The following is a 19,265-nucleotide window of genomic DNA, read 5'->3' as shown; positions in this document are numbered from 1 at the left end:
TAGAAAGGAAGATTGTAAAGTCCACAATCCGAGTACTCAAAAAGAATGCGCTGATGGAGTATTCGGGACTGGCACCAAATGCTCAATACCTTTAGGCTGCTGTCCGAGTGTCTTTCAGGCAGAGATACTTGCAATAGAAAGATGTGTGGAAATTAACCTAGCAAGAAATTATCAGAAATATGATAAAGCGATACATTCTGATAGTCAAGCTGCAAGGTCTGTATTTATAAACAAGGTCTAAATCTATAAACCTTGGTCAGGCTGCAATCAAAGCACTGAGCTCACATATCATCAATTCTAAGATGGTGCTGACGAAAACTCAATCAAATAGGCTAGAATAACAAGGTCTTTTTAGTCTGGGTTAACATCATAAAACATATAACATCATGATATATTAAATATTGAATGCAGAATTTCATCCCATACTTAGTTTTGAAATTATCAAGAAACCAATATTCGGTATATTTACGAAAACCCTCGTAAGTATTTGGATTTACCCTTCGAGAGATACCAATTTTACCATAGCGTGTCATCAGAAAGTCCCAACTTTCTTGCCCCCAACTGAAAATTCGAAAAACACAAAAATCCTGACTAACTGATTTAGAGCTCTTGTCAAGAAAAGAGCGCTCAAAAAATATAAGATAACACAAGACATAATTTTTTAATTTGAATTTTCTTTCAAGTAGAAACAAATATGTATAACCAAACACTCATATTGCTTCAATCAGACTTTATCCTTTACCTAAATTTAATTTTTGGACTAGATATAGAAAATACACTGTTTGAACACCGGAACTATTCCAGAAAAACATACCTGTCTTGGAGCAAATCGAAGAGAGTATTTCGAGACTTCATCTTAAAAACTACTTCCGGTATTCGTGCATTGAACTATTCAATATCCATTTCCTATATAAGTTTCGTCAGATACGCAAATAATATACCAGTCGAACAAAGTAGATATTTTCTCAAACTCCTTCACTTCATTTCTAATTTATCTTCTTGATTGATTCTCTATGAATGACTTGGTCTCAGTCAATGCAGACCTATCAAGAGTATCGCTTAGTTCAATGAAAAATAGCACCAGATTACATTGTGAAAATACACAATAGACCGCCAAAATATCACATGAATATGTTCTGCAGAGTTGGTGGGGACCTCCTGACTTATTCTTCAGCTGTTGGTGTTCACTTTCCATCAATTCGCAGGAGTGTACTCCAAAAGAGTGATCGCGAAAAAGATGTCAAGTGTACATGTGAATTGTGGAAATTCCTACCCAAATTCCTAGAATTGTCACACAATCGGAATTATAACTGCCAATACAACAAAGGTTTTGAAGAGGTATTTAAACCAGAATGGTGTTAAAAAATCACATATCTATTTTATGCGAGGCATTCTCAAAAGCTGAAGAATCTCGTTATAAAAGTGGACATTTCAATGATTGAGAGTTGAAAGTATACAAAGTTAATTTTCTGCTATGACCAAGGGCAAACAATTCAGTCTTGTTAAGATGAGCTTCTTCCTCTGGACAATTTTTGTTTGTATTGTGCCTTTGGCTAGGTCTATAGGAAATGGTGAGCAATTTCGTTTTATTTTTGTTGATTTAGTACGTATTACCTTTTCCTATGGTGCATTGTTCTTAGTTTTACAAAGTGTTGTAATGGGTTTAAATCGGATTATTCATTATGCAGTATCTATGTTAAAATTAAAAATATACCTACAACCATTCGAATGTTTTGGAAGGTTTTTTTCACTGGCTGTTTAATTTACAGTAAATGAATTCTAAAATACATATGTGAAATCTGGGTGTTCAATTTCAAAAATCTCTCATTGAAAAAGGCATAGGTAAGTGATCATATAAAAAAATGATTTCAAAATAACAAAATGAATCATTGCAAAAATTAATGTTTCATTCTTTGAGGCATGATCAATTTTGAATTTTTTAGAGATAGCGCGAAAATGGAAAATCAATAGTACGAAATTACGAACAATTTCTTAATTGATTCGTATATCAAATAAACAAGTATTACTTATTTGAATTTTCTGAGCAATTTTTCATCATATGAATTTTTCAGTTAGAAGCTACTCCTGTGGACCATTATATATAACTGTATCAGCTAGTCCTAAATCGTATATTGTACTTAATTGGCAATTCACTTGTCAAAATCCACCTGATACTCTATTGCTGCTATTGACAGATTCCAGGTCCTATGAGGTGAGTAATCATAAAAATATACTATGAAAAAAACCACAGGCTTGAAATTTTGATCGACATTTCATTCATGAACCGATTATATGACTTTTTCGTTCACATATTATTCCAAATAATAGAAGTGAAAACTATCGTATCAAATAGTTTCTGAATTATTCAACTCATGGATGAAATGTGAAAGGAGGAATTGATCTTCGTGATTAATGTTTTTATTGGTTGATCTAACGAGTATACAGGAGGTATCAAAAAAAAATTAAGAATTCAAGAATAAACAAATATTTTTTTTACAGAAGTTAAATTTTTTTTTTTGAAGATCACCAGAAATGAGTCTTCCCTCAGAAGAATATCAAGATTTTATCAAATCCATCACGAATTTCATTATGTTACGTTATTTTCGCAAAAACTTGCGGCCTTGGAATTTAGAACTAAAAGCCAAATATTAGATTTGTGGTACGTGCCACTATGATCTCATAATGTAATGAAATATTTCATTCAAAAGATGGAACGCACATTATTTCACAGTCCAGAGGAAACAGTAGGTAAATATTGAAAAATCACGAAAAATATATCGTTTTACCATTTAATGATGAATATGTAACAAAGGATTTATTTATTGATGAAAAATACACAAATGAGTACATATTTCGTTGTATTTTTATAGGTGACACGTTTAAATTGGTCTTCGAAGAAAAAATTCTAATCCAGCCAGAAATTCCAACTATTGACGTAGATATATGAAAAATATAGGTGGTTGTGGTTTATCATTTCTAGTAAATGAATAAATTGTTCGAAGAAAAATAGAACTGGAAAATCTTGCACTGTAAATTTCTTTAAAATACCAATAAAAAGAAAAATGTCTAATTGGATGGAAAAAATCTGAATTGGATATAGATCTCAAAAATAATGCTGAAAATATTTCGTTATCCAAATATTTGAAGAAAAACCTATCAAGTTTAGTTGAAGAATGTAGCATGTTGATTGCAATATTTCCACTGCACAGGGTGTTCCTAAATTACAGATTCGTCGGATTGTTTTAAGAAAAAAAGTCCTATAAACTTGGGCTCGCAAATGTTTTGTTTTCGAGATTCAGGGAGTTAAAGTTTAATTTTTCAAGTTTTCTCATAGCGCCTTCTCAATATATTCAACTCAAATTAGTCATAGATATATTCGAATTCGAAATTTCCAATATTTTAATATACTTATTTTGAATACAAATCCACAGGGTTATATTTTTTCTGGAACAGTGCCTGCTTCCTCCAGACCTTTATTTGGTAAACCACTGGTAGTTCAGAAAAATGTTAAAACAAACTTTGATCCAGTACCACACTTTTTGATTTCTTGTAGTTTTTTTGTATTTGCTACCTTTTTCGAGGAAAAAAATTCAAACAATTCTCTAGTAATCCCCAGAAAAATGATTATGAAGATCCAGTTGTTAAGCTGTGATGAATAAATTGATATTGGTACTTATTTGTCCAATCTGTAGCAAGGATCCATTAAGATTCGATGAACTGATATGATCATCACAAAAAAGTAGGCCTACAAGATACACCCAGTATCTCAAAACCAAAGCATTTATGAGCTCATGTTCATACTTCATATTTCTTCTCAAAATAATCCAAGAAATCTCTAAAATATTCAAAATGGTAAATGAAAAAATTGTTTTATTTAATGAGAAGAATATGTAATCTTTTAGAATTTTTTTTTGCAGATCATCGTCTACTGAACACACCTGTTCATAAATCATAATAGCTAACCTTAACGTTAATTTCATTTGTCCTCTACATACGTTGTTAATCATTCAATCAATTAATTAATTTCAAGTTTCCACTTGCAGCAAATTCATGACTCAGTAGATGTTAGAGACAAGAGGCAAGGTACTTACAGAACCAAATACGTTTTTCCAGACGAACCAGATTTTCCTGGAGGATGGAACAAATTGGATAGCGGTCCAGATCTGGATGCTAATTGTCTACCTCTAGTTGTGGAAAGCCTAAGGGAGGGAAGTTTGGTAGACAGAAAATGCTTGGAAATTCAACCGACTTGGATGTCAAGGTAAATGTGAGGTTATCATAGATTTTCTATCTAAATTTTAGTGGATAAATTAGTGGATTTGAGAAAATCAGCATCTTCGATTTTTAATTCTTGTTTCACGTAAACAGCAGGCTAAAATTTCGGCCAGATGACGATAGAAGACTCAAACAATTATAGTTGAAGAAGTTGAAGAATTCGAGGTTGAAATCGATTCCAACCGTCCGCCCGGCTATATACTGTGATACCATTGGAAATGGTTATAATTGCAACATTGGTAAATTGTGATACCGAAATCAGTGCTCATTTGTGAACACTGAGAAAAATACGATTCAGTACTTGGTACTAGTAATCTTGTATCGTGTAATGAAACAATTTCATAATTTCTAGACATTGTTGAAGCGTGTATCTTCTATGATCAAATTGCATAACCTACTGAACACAAATGACATAAGAAATGTCAAAAATAATAGGCAATTCTGTGTTCTTATTTTTGGTTATAATTAACCATTTCAAAATGTATCATTTATATTGGAAACCCATTCAAAATGAAGTGATACTCTCAATAAAATGTCAGTAAATGCTGTCTTGGAACTAATTTTAATGCTTCGTATGTTGAGAACACTGATTTAATTATATCGAAGCAAAAGTTTACGTGCGAAATTACCGCTGACTTCAAACTAGTATTTTTCTTGATTTAATTTTCAGAACGACCACAAAATTATATAAATCGTTAGAAATATTAAACGAAACAAAGTAGACAGATAATTCTCTTGAAAGTGGATGACTCAGCCTAATCCGAACAAGAAACATCCTGGCAATTGTTAAATTATGTTTAATTGTGTTTTTCAGTGTGATTTCATCAGGAATTGTGAAAATCCGTACAGGAATCCAATGATTGTTAATTGTTGGACATTAGATCTAAATTCCACCACAATATATTGTCCATTAACACATAGATAATACTTCATTTCGTATTCGAAGGACAAACAGAGTATTTTACAGAGATAAAATTTTCTAGTCGCGTGTTTACAAATAATGAGGATTCTAATGGCGATGATACAATTCAAAAATAAACAAAAGCATATGAATTATTACATATATGAAGATTACATTATGCCATTATGTATGGAAAAATAACATATTTCAAATGACCACAAGGACTTCTGTCCATACGTACCTTCTGTATTCTGTCAACCCAATTTTTCATCACTTTTCCACATAAAGGACCGGTAGTAAGATCCTACTAATTTATTATCGATTGATAACGTTGATAAATTAGTAGGATAGGAGTAAAGCATAAAGAGCTACAAATAACAATTAGGAATTCACGGCTTGGCTTGATTTTCAGGCTACTTAGCTTGAGCTTGACTTTATTTCAAATCAAGCTCAAGTTTTTCAATCTCAAGTGATGTCCATATTAATTTATCATTTATGTTTTTATTGTGTAGTGTCACATCAATGAAGAAATAATGAAATGAGAAGGAACCTTACAAAAACCACTTTTATTTATTAAACTCAATGTATAAAAATACCGTATATATCAACTTCTTTGAAATAAAAGCAAAAATTAAATCACTATAAATCATAACAAAATAAAAAATAAAGTTTTTTAATATTGAGAAACCTTCAGGCTTTGTTTGGTTTCATAATTTTCCATCAAGGATCTAAGACACATGAGGCATCTTTTAGATTCGACGCCTAACCTATTGCGGGTTTTTGTAACTGTAAGAGCAGCTCTGGAAAGTTGTCTTTCAACAGGAGCTGAAGATGCTGGCGATGATAAGTATCCTTGGCCATTTTGGCCGAGTTTGGAATAGTTATTTATAATACAAGTGCAGAAGGCATTGATATTCTCCCACGAGTTCAAAATTCAAAAACGAGCCACGAAGTGGCGAGTTTTGAAATGAACGAGTGGTAGAATGAGCCTTCTGTAAGAGTATTATACATTATTTTCTCTAATTCATTGCATTCTTATTCAAATTAATGAAATATTTCCATAAATATCATTTAGTGACTTTTGCATTGAAAAATGTTGGTTGGCAGAACTGATTTCTTTGAGGCAAATTGATGAATTGACAGATAAAGCCGTGGCGAAAAGTTCGTAGTACCAACATATAATAATAAAATATAACCATGAAAACTGTGCGTTTCTGATATATTCTCGCACGATTTTGTTCTACAAGATGTGGAAGAATGAACGGAATAACCACAGAATTAGAGAAAGATATTTCTGAAACTACCTTAATCTACTGATAGTTTTCATAGAAATGTGAGAAAACTACTAATAAAGTCTCACTGGCGAATACTTCAGTCTCTCGGCGCTCGAGGAATCACTTTATTTAGTCTAAGCGCGCACGAGATTGCAGAAATATATGCCCTGCGACGCGTGCATATCAAGCGCAAGTAATATTAAGTAGCTTAATATCAAGTCAAGCAATAAATATCTAAAATCAAGTCAAGTCAAGCTCAAGTATATAATTTTTCACGAGCTTCATTTTCAAGTCAACTAGGTAGTTAAAATGTCAAACTACTTGGCTTGAAAATCCCTAATGCCAAGTGGCGCCGTCATATTGAAACCACATATCCTCCAGATTATTCTGAATAACAGCAGAAAAAAACCATTTAACATTCATCTAAATCGTTCCTCATTGATTTTTACTCTTTGATCTCACTTTCAGATATGGCAAACTCCGATTGGGATCTTTGATGATTCCAGGCACCCACAATTCAGGAAGTTGGAGAGGTCAACCCTTCCTCATAAAAAATTACATACTCTGCCAGGATAGAAACTGGTGGCAGCAACTCGTCTTTGGCATCAGATATTTTGATGTTAGAGTCGGAATTTTCGAAAACAAGTCAGTTCTTCCTTTCGTACAATAGTAACAACCTCAAAAGCCCTCTTTTTTTTCAGTGAAGTTTACCTCACGCACAGCGTTGCCAGATGTACGCCCTTCGAAGATGAGTTAGATCATGTGGTGGCTTTCCTCAAAAAGTCTCCTAAGGAGATAGTCGTCTTAGATTTTCATTCATTCGATAGTCCTTTGAATTTTACTCTCGACAACCACAAGCATTTGCTGAATATTGTGAAGAGAAAGTTTGCTAAGTTTATATATCCAAGACATGAACTGTACTATGACGAAGGGCCAACTTTGGATGAAGTTTGGGCTAGTGGAGGAAGGGTTATAATAAGCTACAATAACAGGAGAATTGTGAACGGTGAGTCGCCTAGCTAATATAAAGGGTGTTTTTTTTGAGCTATAAAACTTTAAATTGCAATAAAACAACGATGGATCATTCGATTGACATGAATTTTATTTATCCGCAAGATAATCTTGTGGCATTACATTTTATATATGATTTCTGGCATATGACCGCCACGGCTGGCTTGGATGTAGTCCAATCTGGACGTCCAATTTTCGATGACTTTTTCCAACATTTGTGGCTGTATATCGGCAATAACACTGCGAATGTTGTCTTCCAAATGGTCAAGGGTTTGTGGCTTATCCGCATAGATCAATCACTTCACATAGCCCCACAGAAAGTAGTCTAGCGGTGTTAAATCACAAAATCTTGGAGGCCAATTCACAGGTCCAAAACGTGAAATAAGGCGGTCACCAAACATGTCTTTCAATAAACCGATTGTGGCACGAGCTGTGTGATATGTTGCGCCGTCTTGTTAGTACCACAGCTCCTTGACATCATGGTTGTTCAATTCAGGAATGAAAAAGTTAGTAATCATGGCTCTATACCGATCACCATTGACTGTAACGTTCTGGCCATCATCGTTTTTGAAGAAGTACGGACCAATGACCACCAGCCCATAAAGCGCACCAAACAGTCAGTTTTTCTGGCTGTAACGGTGTTTCGACATACACTTGAGGATTAGCTTCACTCCAAATGCGGCAGTTTTGTTTGTTGACGTAGCCATTCAACCAGAAGTGCGCTTCATCGCTAATGGACGTAGTGCGCGATACGTATTCCGCACAGTACCATTATTTTCGAAATAAAATTTCATTATTTGCAAGCGTTGTTCAGGCGTGAGTCTATTCATGATGAATTGCCAAACCAAACTGAGAATAAATCACTTGACAGCTGTTAAATCGGTCGCCATCTTGAACAGTAATGCCAACTTAAAGTTATATACCTCGGAAAAAACACCCATTATCTCCCCTTTATTTCTTTTTTCTCCTTTTTCCTTTTTCTATTTTTCCTTTTTTTTCCTTTTTTTGTGTAATATCGACATATTAGACAGTACTTAGTATTTAGTCACAGAATTCATCCGAAAAATGTTGGTTTTTGATTTTCCAAAAATATTTTTTTCAGACAACCAATGGCTATGGTATGAAGTCAGCCGAGACTGGCCAAACGTCATATCAACTGATAAACTACAAAAATACGTACACGACAAAAGCAGCCGAAAGCAATATGGCAACCCAATGAGCGTGATTATGGCAGAACTCACCCCAACCAAAACCTATGTTCTATTCCACCCTACAGGAAGTTTAAGGAAGTTAGCAGATGAAGTCAACCCTCATTTAGGTTTTTGGCTGAGGTATCAAAACCGATCAGACAACATCAACATCATCGCTACTGATTTCTTCTTAGGCAACGATATGGTTAACCTTGCAGTGGAGACTAATGATCGAAAGTTGTTCAGGTTATCTTGAAGAATATTTGAATAGGCTGTTTGACAGTTTAAAAAATAGTTTCCTCCAAGATTAGAATTTTAAGAACAATATAACAATATTGTCAAAAAGAATGTGTTATAAGATATACAAAAAAGCTCTGAAAACTCTAAGAATTAATGTCTGTTGACAAGTGTTGAGAAATACATGAGATTGGGCAAACCTGATGACGTCAATTTGAAGTTCCATTTTCATTTTCTGTCCTTTACGTTTGATGTTTTACAGCGGATTACAAAATTTTCTTCAATGAAATATGATATTTATTCTAATAGTTTCAACTGATATTCTCTGATTTTCTCTGTAGGAAGGTTATTGAACTATAAAGCATTTAAAACTAAATTGTATTTCAACCTCAATCAAATTGTAAGAATGTAATGAATTCAAACAATATTAACAATAATAACAAATACTTATGAGTTTATCACTTATATCAAAATGATCTTTAAAACAAAAATTGTTGAATCAATAATGAAAACAAATGTTTTCGTATATGACACTGGATTGTTAATTCATACAATTGACGTCACTGACTCCATACTGGATGGAATTGCGATGTGGCGTTCTCTTTGAACAATTTTCTATGAGATTTGAAATTAACATCAGGGAATATTTGAGAGGAATTGAAGAATTTGTCAAATAGCCTATTGAGTGAGAAATTCTGTGTGAAAATAACAAATGTACAAGCTTTAATTGTAAATAATAATATTACAATAAAATAAAAAGAAAAACTCTATTTGCATTTTGAATACTAAAAAAAAACGACACTAGCAATGAATAAAAATGATTTCGTTCCAATTCGAAAATTGAGAATCGCAGCATTCAATCTGCATTATACAAGTTCAACAAGTTCAAATAATATTAAGTACTTTCGAAACATATTTTGATGTAATAATTACTTAATGGAAATACCTCAGATATGCGTTATAAATAAATAAATTTGCTTTACTCTCCATATGCGTGCGGATATGATATCAGCAGTCAAAACTGAGAATAGGAAATATAAAAATTGCAAACATTGCAATGAATTCATAAAATCGAGAAAATAAAATAAAAGACCTAGAACAAAAAGTGAATAAGTTCTCAAAAAAAAAAAAAAAGTACCCACATAGGAATTTTATAAAATCGATTGATTAATCAATGTAGATGTCGAAAATGCGTGCAGTTCAGCATTTAGTCCATGATTTCAGAAATTATAGGGTGTAATCTGAAATTTAAAAAAAAATTTTTTATGATATTATCGAGGCTGCCAACTATTCTTGGGGCGAGTTTCGGACTTGAAACCTCATAATGTTTCATATCACAGCTCGATCTATAAAAAACGCTTTTATTTGATGGGGCTGTGACCAATATTTTAAAAGATATAACGATTTTTGTGTAGTGATTCAATATTTTCGTTTTTTTTTTTATTTTTTTGCCTCAAATTTTTCATACCTAATTCGTTCAATTTGACAATGATTTTCATCGATTTGTAACAAGGAGCATTATTTTCTCGGTGAAAAAGATTTTTGTTGGATTTGAGGATGTTTTTCATTAATTTCTTAGTTGACCCAAATACCAAAACCAAATTGTATCCAAAACAGACTAATAAACGAATATGAGTCACTGTACACAACTCTAAATAAAAAAGATATACACAATCTACTTACTCAAGGCTATCTAAGGTGAGTAACTCATCAAAACCGAGATATTCACTTGTTCGATCTAGTTTCACCTAGACTAATAGTATTCTCACAACAATTTGATCCTTCGTTGAATAAGGATCCCAATTAGTCGAATGAACTTTTGGTTAAGGTCATTTTTAAATTCTCAGTGTTCAAAACCGGAAAAAATCATTAAAATTCCAGTCATCTTCAATTTTTCGGAAGAGGTATTGACCCGACAATGCCCACGCCACTGAGAATAATTTCAATTTAAATGTACGTTTATATGTTTTTCGTCTCTTCAATCAGGACCACTCTACTGATTGGGATGTTATTGTACCTATTTCAACATAGTTTCTGCACTAGTCTAATCTAATCATTTCCTCGTTGTGGACAGAACTAGTTTTATTGTGTTGTGTTAAAAGCACAAAATAGGATGTTATGGTTTCATGAAACATTGTTAAGAAGAATCGCCTCAGTTATTTTAGGATATTTCTTGTATGGAGGATGTATTGGTGAGTTCCACTGACCTATTATCAATAATTGAATAGAATTAGCGGGAAGTTGTTCATTGAACTTGATTCTGCTCATTATACAAGGTGGTCCAGATCCAATAACTTTGGTGTCGGATAAAACAACTCTTTTTATGAAAAAAAGTTCATTTAAACATATATCCTATCAAGCTTCGTTTTCGAGATACAATGTGTTAAAGTTTGAAAAAAATCAGTTTTTTTACTTATAACTCTGGTATTACACTCACTGTTTTAATTTTTAGGTGTGGCTTCATCAAGCTACATTTTTCGACTGTCATAAAACTATATCTCATTCTATTCCAGTTCCTTTCACTGTTTCATAAAATTTTGGCAACAGTTTCAGGAACTACTGCTTCAACGAAATGTGGAGGTGTCTTTCTTACTGTGAGCTCCCTGGAGGGTTCCTTTCTCGAACTCAATTGGGAAACAGCTTGTAGTCCTGATGATATAACTCCAAGAATCATAGCCCTTTACAATGAAGATATAAGGAATAGAACACAGGTAAGAACTAGTCTACATCTGATAAAACCAACAGTAGTTCCAACAAAGACTTAATTGCAGGATGTCATTCTCTACGATGAAATAATAGCAGACAATCATCCAGATGGCTACTTCAGAACACAGACTTCTTTCAACATCAGCGTCCTACCAAAGTATTGGCAATACAACTCAACAACACTAAGACAACTTGGAGTCCACGCCTTACCATATTGGATTGTGTCTTACTCAAACACTAACGATATCATAGATATTCAGCCAATGAGGATACAACCTTCTTGGATGTTTGACAATAGGTAGATTCTGAAGGTATTTATAGTATTCTTACAAAAGGGCGAAATTGCTTCTTGAAAAGCAAAATAAAGTTTTATAAAGCACCTTTTGAATTCATGAACAAAACCTTGGTTTGTTCTAGAGAGAAGTTGAAAACCCAACATCTAAAAGAGCTATTGATACCAGGAACGCACGACTCAGGGTGTTATGGAGGTATGAGTATATTTGAAGATTACATTTTGACCCAAGATTTGCCTATATGGTATCAACTGGTGTTTGGCATAAGATATTTGGATCTTAGGATAGCTTATCACAATGATGAAAAGTAAGTAATCGTCCTAAATTGATGCACCTATTTCTTCTTTGGAAACGAGGTCATTGTTCAGGGATTTCAATGATACAATCCCCAAGAAATTCCACCCAATTGACATTTTTAAAGCTTGTATTTTCAGGTTCTACATAAACCATGAATTTGTTAGGGTGAAAAAATTGCACCTCGTCTACAGTCAGATAAAACAATTCCTTGACAAATCACCAAGTGAGGTGATCATCATTGACTTTCATCGATTTCCATTTCCATCAATTTGGGATAGAAATTTACACCATAAATTCATCAATTACACCCTGGAGCATTTGGGAAAGTACGCTTATTCCAAAGATGACCTTGATGGAAATATGCATCAAGGACCTACAATGGATGAGATATGGAAAGCTGGAAAAAACATCATCTTCACATATGCAGAAAAGCATTATACAAAAGGTTAGTTCCTAAATGAAATATCAGTAATCTCCCAAAACATTGATATTCTTTATAACCTATATATTACTTATTTTCCTCACAAGTGCACAAGTTGCTACTTTTCCTTTATGAAGCTAGACAATCAAATTGAGTTAAATGTCAAATAATTCTTTTTCAAGTTTATCCACAACTGTGGGAGCCAATACCCCAGGTTTGGGCGAATACTATACACGTTCACCATCTGAAGAAATACCTAGAGGATTATCTGAAGAACAGATCCAACCATAAGATGAATGCGTTGATGGCAGAGTTGACCCCAAGAACCATTGATGTCATCACTGGAAAGAATAGTTTGAGAGAACTCGCTAGCAAAGTCAATTCCAATGTAACCAGATGGGTTAGAGATGAATGGAATAGAAAAGTCAATATTATAGCTTCTGATTTTTTCCTGGGTAACAATCTTATCGATGTGGCTATCGATGTAAATAAGAATAGGTAGCTTGAAGCTTGATAAGATGAGGAATTTTAATGTTGTTTATTAATGAAGAAATTGTATCGTTTTCTTTTTAGAGTATAATGTTTTAGTTCTCTGAGACTTGTAACAGGATGTGAATAAAGTTATTAACTCTAATTTGTTCTATGAACCTCAAGTGTTGCACCTAAATTAAAGCATACAATTCCAATGGGAATTATACTGTAGTGACTCTGTCTGCCCGAGAGGTGGCGTCACGCCATACTCTACTACGACCCCGGCAGTTTTATAAGGGTCGCCTAGTTGCAGCAGAGTCACCTCTCCACGATATAGGTATGAGAGGGTTTTTTGCCATTTTTTATGTTTTTGTATTCAGTAGGTTATGCCATTAAATTATGGAAATATACACATTTCAATAAAGTTTATAAATTATCAAATAGGTCCATAAAAAAAAACAGTGCTCATTTGTGAATATTGAGAATTAAGAAATTAATTAAGAAGAATTCTTAGGTGACATTATTCAGTTAATCGTCTCACTTTTACTCGTTTTGTAGACAAATTTGACAGTGTATTTTCTTTATACGTAACAAGTACTGAGCCATAGATAATTTGATATTTATTTCGTCACGTGTTGAGATATTTTGCGTTGGAAAAGGATATAATATACCATTTGTTGTTGTTTTTCGTTGTGAACTCATTCGTGCCTGGAAAACGTAAAGCCAAAGTGTGGAGAAATCTCGTTGTTTGCGTGAAATCAGAGTCATCTCTCGGCGATTCCCAAAATTACTTATTGATTTGAAATTCGCACGTGTATTGTACAGCATTGGGCGTCAAGTTTTTTGTTCCTGAAAATTGTTATTGTAAATAGTGTAATAGTATATTTTTGATTATGTACCGAAGGGAAAGTGTTTTTATAACTGTCAATTCTTTGAAGGATGCTTTCATTGAACTCAACTGGGATCCTACGCCGAGAGAAAACGAGATTCAAGTGGAGCACATAGCATTGTACAATTGTGATATAAGGAAAACATCTGTGGTAAGTATTATCCTCGTTTTTACTTCGCTTACGTCATATATGACACAGGTGGATATTTATACTGCTACTAGTCATACGTGGATGAACTTGAATGGTTGCAGCTTTCGAATAATGTAACTCTTTGTCTCCAGAATGATTATGGATTTGATAGACAGTTTCGCTTCAGCTATTTTTTTATTGGAAATTTTAATAAGTAGGCACTTAAATTGTTGATTAGTCCATTGATTGCTCTTGATTTATTATTGCCTGTAATAAATTTGAGGAATTATTCGAGTAAAAAAAAATTTGACCCACTTTGAAAGTTCAGAGTTTTGGTATTTGTAGAATAGAAGGACCAAATGAGAACATATGTTCCTAATAGTTCAGAGTATTTGAGAGATTTGCAAAACTTTTTCGAAGGCATTCGAATGAGTTATCTAATTTCATATACTGAATTTCCTAAGAATAAAGTATATCTACAATACATGTATTTGTAATTGTAAATTATATAATTTTAGGATATATTATTGCAATAATATATCCTAAAATTATATAATTTAAAATGGTTAAAATGGCAACAATGTCTATTATTTTTTGACATTTCTTATGTCACTGGAGTTCAGTAGGTTATGCCATTCAATTGTGGAAAGATACACGCTTCAACAACATAATAGTACTACAACATAAATTTCCCTTTGATGCATTGCGTGGTTCTTTAAATTGATAATATAATAATAACGAATCAATTTGCAGTGTGAAACTCATTTATACGTGAAAATTAGAGCGAGAGAGCATCCTAAAGGCTACTACAAGACCCAAATCAAATTCAATCTGAATAAACTACCCGGAAATTGGTGCTACAACTCAACGTATCCGGGGTATGTTGGACCTCAAGATCTCCCCTATTGGATAGTTTCGTTTACTGAGGATCTTCAGATTATCGACATACAATCTTTGAAGATTCAACCTACATGGATGGGAGATAACAGGTACTAAAACTTCACTTAACATCAAAAAAGATTTTGTCTACTCGTTTCAGATCGTTGTTAGTATAGGGTTTTTCAATAATGGCAACATTGTGTCTTATTTTTTGACATTTCTTATGTCAATTGTCTTCAGTAGGTTATGCCATGATAATGAAAAGAAACATGCTTCAACAACGTTTGAAAATTGTTAAATAGTTTTCAGTATTCACAAAAGAGCACTGATTTCGATAAAACAATTTGACAATTTCTAAACGTTATTCAAGCGTGTATCTTTCCATGATGAATGACATAACCTCCTGATCCTGAACACAAATGACATAAGGAAGATCAAAAAATAATACACCTTGTTGCCATTTCGAATTGGATCATTCTTATTGGAAAAATCTAAATTATCATATTTTTAGAGATAGTCTTGGCCATCAGCACCTAGGAAACATAATATTACCAGGAACCCACAACTCTGCATGCTGTGGTGGTGCCCCATTCTTCACCAAAGACTATGTCTTAAACCAAGACAGAACGATCTGGGAACAGATGGTCTTTGGCATAAGATACCTCGATTTGAGAATAGCTTGTTATTTCGAGGTAGATGATAGACCTGCGTGAGTATCTCAATATTTATATACAGCATGTTAGAACTAGTCAGATACTTCCTTGTTCGTCATGGCTACTTTTCAAAGGCTTCTTAAATATAAAAGTATGTACAAAATATATTAATATTTGCCCTTTTGTTTATAAACCAAAACGATGGCACGCTCAAGCTATCGGAGGTTGTTAGTTACCCAGTATCAGCAATTTTGCTTATTATGTAATACTCTGAGAGATGAAAGTGATCTTCATTTTGGCACCGTGCTCTTTGAAATGTGGAAGCTAGCCATGACGCATTTTTCACCCAAAACGTCTTGACTGTAGCATTGTTGTTGATCCAAATAGGACATTCAATTCGCATGTTACGTAGTAGAACCTTTGTTTCAAAAGTAGTTCTGTCCTGCTTGATTTGCAGCTTTCACATCAACCACGATTTCATCAGGGTGCAGAGAGTCGAGAGGGTATTCGATGAAATAAAAAAATTCCTGGAGAAATCACCCAAAGAAATACTCATTGTTGACTTCCATCGGTTCCCAAGGCCGAAGAAATGGCTAGATCATCTGCATGAGATGTTTATACATTACACTTATAACGAACTTGGGCCATATGCCTATGTCAGAAACTCGTCCGTCCACTGCAAAGGTCCCACTTTGAATGAAATATGGGATGCTGGGAAAAATATTATTTTTACACATGCCGAATGGTGCTATACCGAAAGTAAGTGCAAAAATTTCAAACTGATCACATCCATAGAAATAACAACTAATGCAATCAATCAAGTAATAAAGGGTGTTTTTTTAGAGCTATAGAACTTTAAATTGCAATAAAACAACGATGGATTATTCGATTGACATGAATTTTATTTATCCGAAAGATAATCTTGTGGCATTACATTTTAAATATGATTTCTGGCATATGACCGCCACGGCTGGCTCGGATGTAGTCCAATCTGGACGTCCAATTTTCGATGACTTTCCAACATTTGTGGCCGTATATCGGCAATAACACGGCGAATGTTGTCTTCCAAATGGTCAAGGGTTTGTGGCTTATCCGCATAGACCAATGTCTTTACATAGCCCCACAGAAAGTAGTCTTGCGGTGTTAAATCACAGGATCTTGGAGACCAATTCACAGGTCCAAAACGTGAAATTAGGCGGTCACCAAACGTGTTTTTCAATAAATCGATTGTGGCACGGGCTGTGTGACATGTTGCGCCATCTTGTTGTAACCACAGCTCCTGGACATCATGGTTGTTCAATTCAGGAATGAAAAATTTAGTAATCATGGCTCGATACCGATCACCATTGACTGTAACGTTCTGGCCATCATCGTTTTTGAAGAAGTAAAGACCAATGATTCCACCAGCCCATAAAGCGCACCAAAAAGTCAGTTTTTCTGGATGTAACGGTGTTTCGACATACACTTGGGGATTAGCTTCACTCCAAATGCGGCAGTTTTGTTTGTTGAAGTAGCCATTCAACCAGAAGTGCGCTTCATCGCTAAACAAAATAAAATGGACGTAGCGCGCGATACGTATTCCGCATAGAACCATTATTTTCGAAATAAAATTGCTTTATTTGCAAGCGTTGTTCAGGCGTGAGTCTATTCATGATGAATTGCCGAACCAAACTGAGAATAAATCACTTGACAGCTGTTAAATCGGTCGTCATCTTGAACAGTAATGCCAACTTAAAGTAATATACCTCGAAAAAAACACCCGTTACAAGTATTTTACTAAACAAAATGTTTTCTATTCTCACAACCTACTTGTTTCAGAGTATTTGTGGCTGTGGCCTTCAATACCACACGCCTGGGCAGACACGACATGTGTGAGCTCCCTCAAGCAATTTCTGGAAAACTTCTTAAACAGGGAATCGACGAAAAACGCAATGTTCCATGCAATAATGGCTGAACTAACCCCTACTTTCAAGGATGTCCTTTTAAGAAGAAACAAATTGAGAAAACTCGCAAACGACGTCAATCCAAACCTCACAAGGTGGGTTAGAGAATGGAATCACAGGGTGAACATTGTAACTTCAGATTTTTTCTTAGGAAATGACCTCATTAACTTAGCAATTTACATCAATACCAGTAGGTAATACAGGAAGATTTTTATATAATATACACGTGTCGTTTATATACTCACTCGTTGAATGTACTGCGGTAAATATAATTTTGTATTAGCGTATTGTAATCGGAAATAAAGCACGATACCTATTCATAGAAATATTCTTTCTTTTGCACAAGTCATTGAGTAAATTACCAACAAATTCAACTTCAAGATACCTTCAAAGAAAAAATTGATTGAATACAAATCTGGGTTGCGTGGTGGCCAAACAATTAGACTCAAAATTCCCAACTGTTATCATTAATGAGTAAAATCTTGCTCCATTTTGTTGAAAAAAGAATTGATTGAGTACTAGCAAATCTCATCAGGTTTCTGTAATATTGCAACTTGTTCATCTTCATTGATAATGACGGTTCCTTCATCTTTATAAAGGTATGAACAAATGATTTATTTTCCTGATGCTGCCACCATTTGTGTGAAGGTTATTTTCACACCATATGTATAATGCGTTTTGCATAGAAGAGTGACTTATACAAGAAAATAAGTTATCAAAGTTTGGAAAACTTTTTAGCAATATATCAACAGATTGCAGACCCTTAAAAAGATCACAATTGATCTATTTTCAATTCCAATTTAACAATGGTCTTAATATGTGTATGTTCTTTTGTTGAATTTAACTTTCTTAATTATGGCCACAAATCAATATTTGGGTCGAAAAAAATAACAAGAATGAAGAAATGTTTGAAATTTATATTTCGATATGTACAATTTTTCGCCTTATAAGCTAATATAACTTATCAATCTTATCCTATATCACAGTTGTAATTTTGTCTTCATTCTCATCAGAACTATTAGGCAAGTGGTCAAGAACCAACGAAGTCTCTCCAATAGGAGCAGCAGAGTCTATCAGGTTCTCAGCACTCAAAGAAGCTATACTATTATCAGTGAATTGATTCTCCAAATCAACTCTGTTCCTCCTAACAGTACTTCTCCTGAAACTACTTCTCAATATACAAGCAACTTCAGCAGCGGTAATAGCAGATGCACCTTGAGTAGGCTGAAGTGTTCTTAATCGTTCCAGAGTTGACAGTCTCACATTGTTCGATGGTGCTGGTACGTCTATCACTGTAATTGGTAGGTTGGAGGGATTCGAGCCTGCTTGGTTCATTTCAACCAACACCGCACTGTAATCTGGAGGTGGTAGTTGAGGTTGAGGTATGGACGCTCTTGGTCTTACGTTGGAGCTCTCCCCCAAAACATTTGCCAACCTTCTAACGCTCCTTCTAATGCTCTGCCGAAGAAACTTGGCAATTCTTACACCAGTAGCAGTTGTATAGGACGGTGGAGGTGTATACTTCGGAGGAGGATCTTCAGCCAACATGTTGCTGATCTGGTTGTTCATCCGCGAAGCCGCTGCCGCCTCTTGGATAGCTAGGTCGTCCATGTGGTCCCCAATAGGTGGGCGATACAACAGCTGAATCCTCTGTAACAGAAAAACCGGATAGTGAGAAGGTCAAGACAAACCAAT

At 34.3% G+C, this 19,265-nt stretch overlaps 3 protein-coding genes across 4 annotated transcripts in view; 2 read left to right on the top strand and 1 right to left on the bottom strand.

Moving 5' to 3' along the window:
- Nucleotides 1–1,046: 1,046 nt before the first annotated feature.
- Nucleotides 1,047–9,656, top strand: LOC123676084 (PI-PLC X domain-containing protein 1-like). The gene is made up of 6 exons (XM_045611768.1): nucleotides 1,047–1,571; nucleotides 2,073–2,212; nucleotides 4,044–4,261; nucleotides 6,919–7,095; nucleotides 7,152–7,456; nucleotides 8,564–9,656. Exons 1-6 carry the CDS (start codon nucleotides 1,475–1,477, stop codon nucleotides 8,905–8,907), a joined length of 1,281 nt encoding a protein of 426 aa, XP_045467724.1. The 5' UTR covers nucleotides 1,047–1,474; the 3' UTR covers nucleotides 8,908–9,656.
- A 1,087-nt stretch (nucleotides 9,657–10,743) lies between these two features.
- LOC123677132 lies at nucleotides 10,744–17,884 on the top strand. Its single transcript, XM_045613645.1, has 11 exons — nucleotides 10,744–11,080; nucleotides 11,436–11,599; nucleotides 11,660–11,892; nucleotides 12,012–12,194; nucleotides 12,322–12,629; nucleotides 12,788–13,103; nucleotides 13,957–14,116; nucleotides 14,849–15,084; nucleotides 15,486–15,683; nucleotides 16,085–16,386; nucleotides 17,446–17,884. The coding sequence occupies exons 1-11, from the start codon at nucleotides 11,002–11,004 to the stop codon at nucleotides 17,766–17,768; spliced, it is 2,502 nt and encodes an 833-aa protein (XP_045469601.1). The 5' UTR covers nucleotides 10,744–11,001; the 3' UTR covers nucleotides 17,769–17,884.
- Nucleotides 17,885–18,472: 588 nt separating this feature from the next.
- The window catches only part of LOC123676083 (sodium-dependent transporter bedraggled), a 31,081-nt gene continuing 30,288 nt past the window's right edge, over nucleotides 18,473–19,265 (bottom strand). The window contains exon 13 of one of the 2 annotated variants that reach the window (XM_045611767.1): nucleotides 18,473–19,220. In XM_045611767.1, the coding sequence (XP_045467723.1) occupies nucleotides 18,546–19,220 (675 nt within the window). In that variant the 3' untranslated portion in view covers nucleotides 18,473–18,545. The remainder of the gene's footprint in view (nucleotides 19,221–19,265) is intronic. The other variant, XR_006746847.1, reaches the window with a different exon arrangement.

The sequence above is a fragment of the Harmonia axyridis genome, chromosome 3 (genome assembly GCF_914767665.1).
Source record: "Harmonia axyridis chromosome 3, icHarAxyr1.1, whole genome shotgun sequence".
Classification (NCBI taxonomy): domain Eukaryota; kingdom Metazoa; phylum Arthropoda; class Insecta; order Coleoptera; family Coccinellidae; genus Harmonia; species Harmonia axyridis.
Note: the sequence above shows the minus strand (reverse complement) of the source record. Positions and strands in the feature narration are given on the sequence as shown.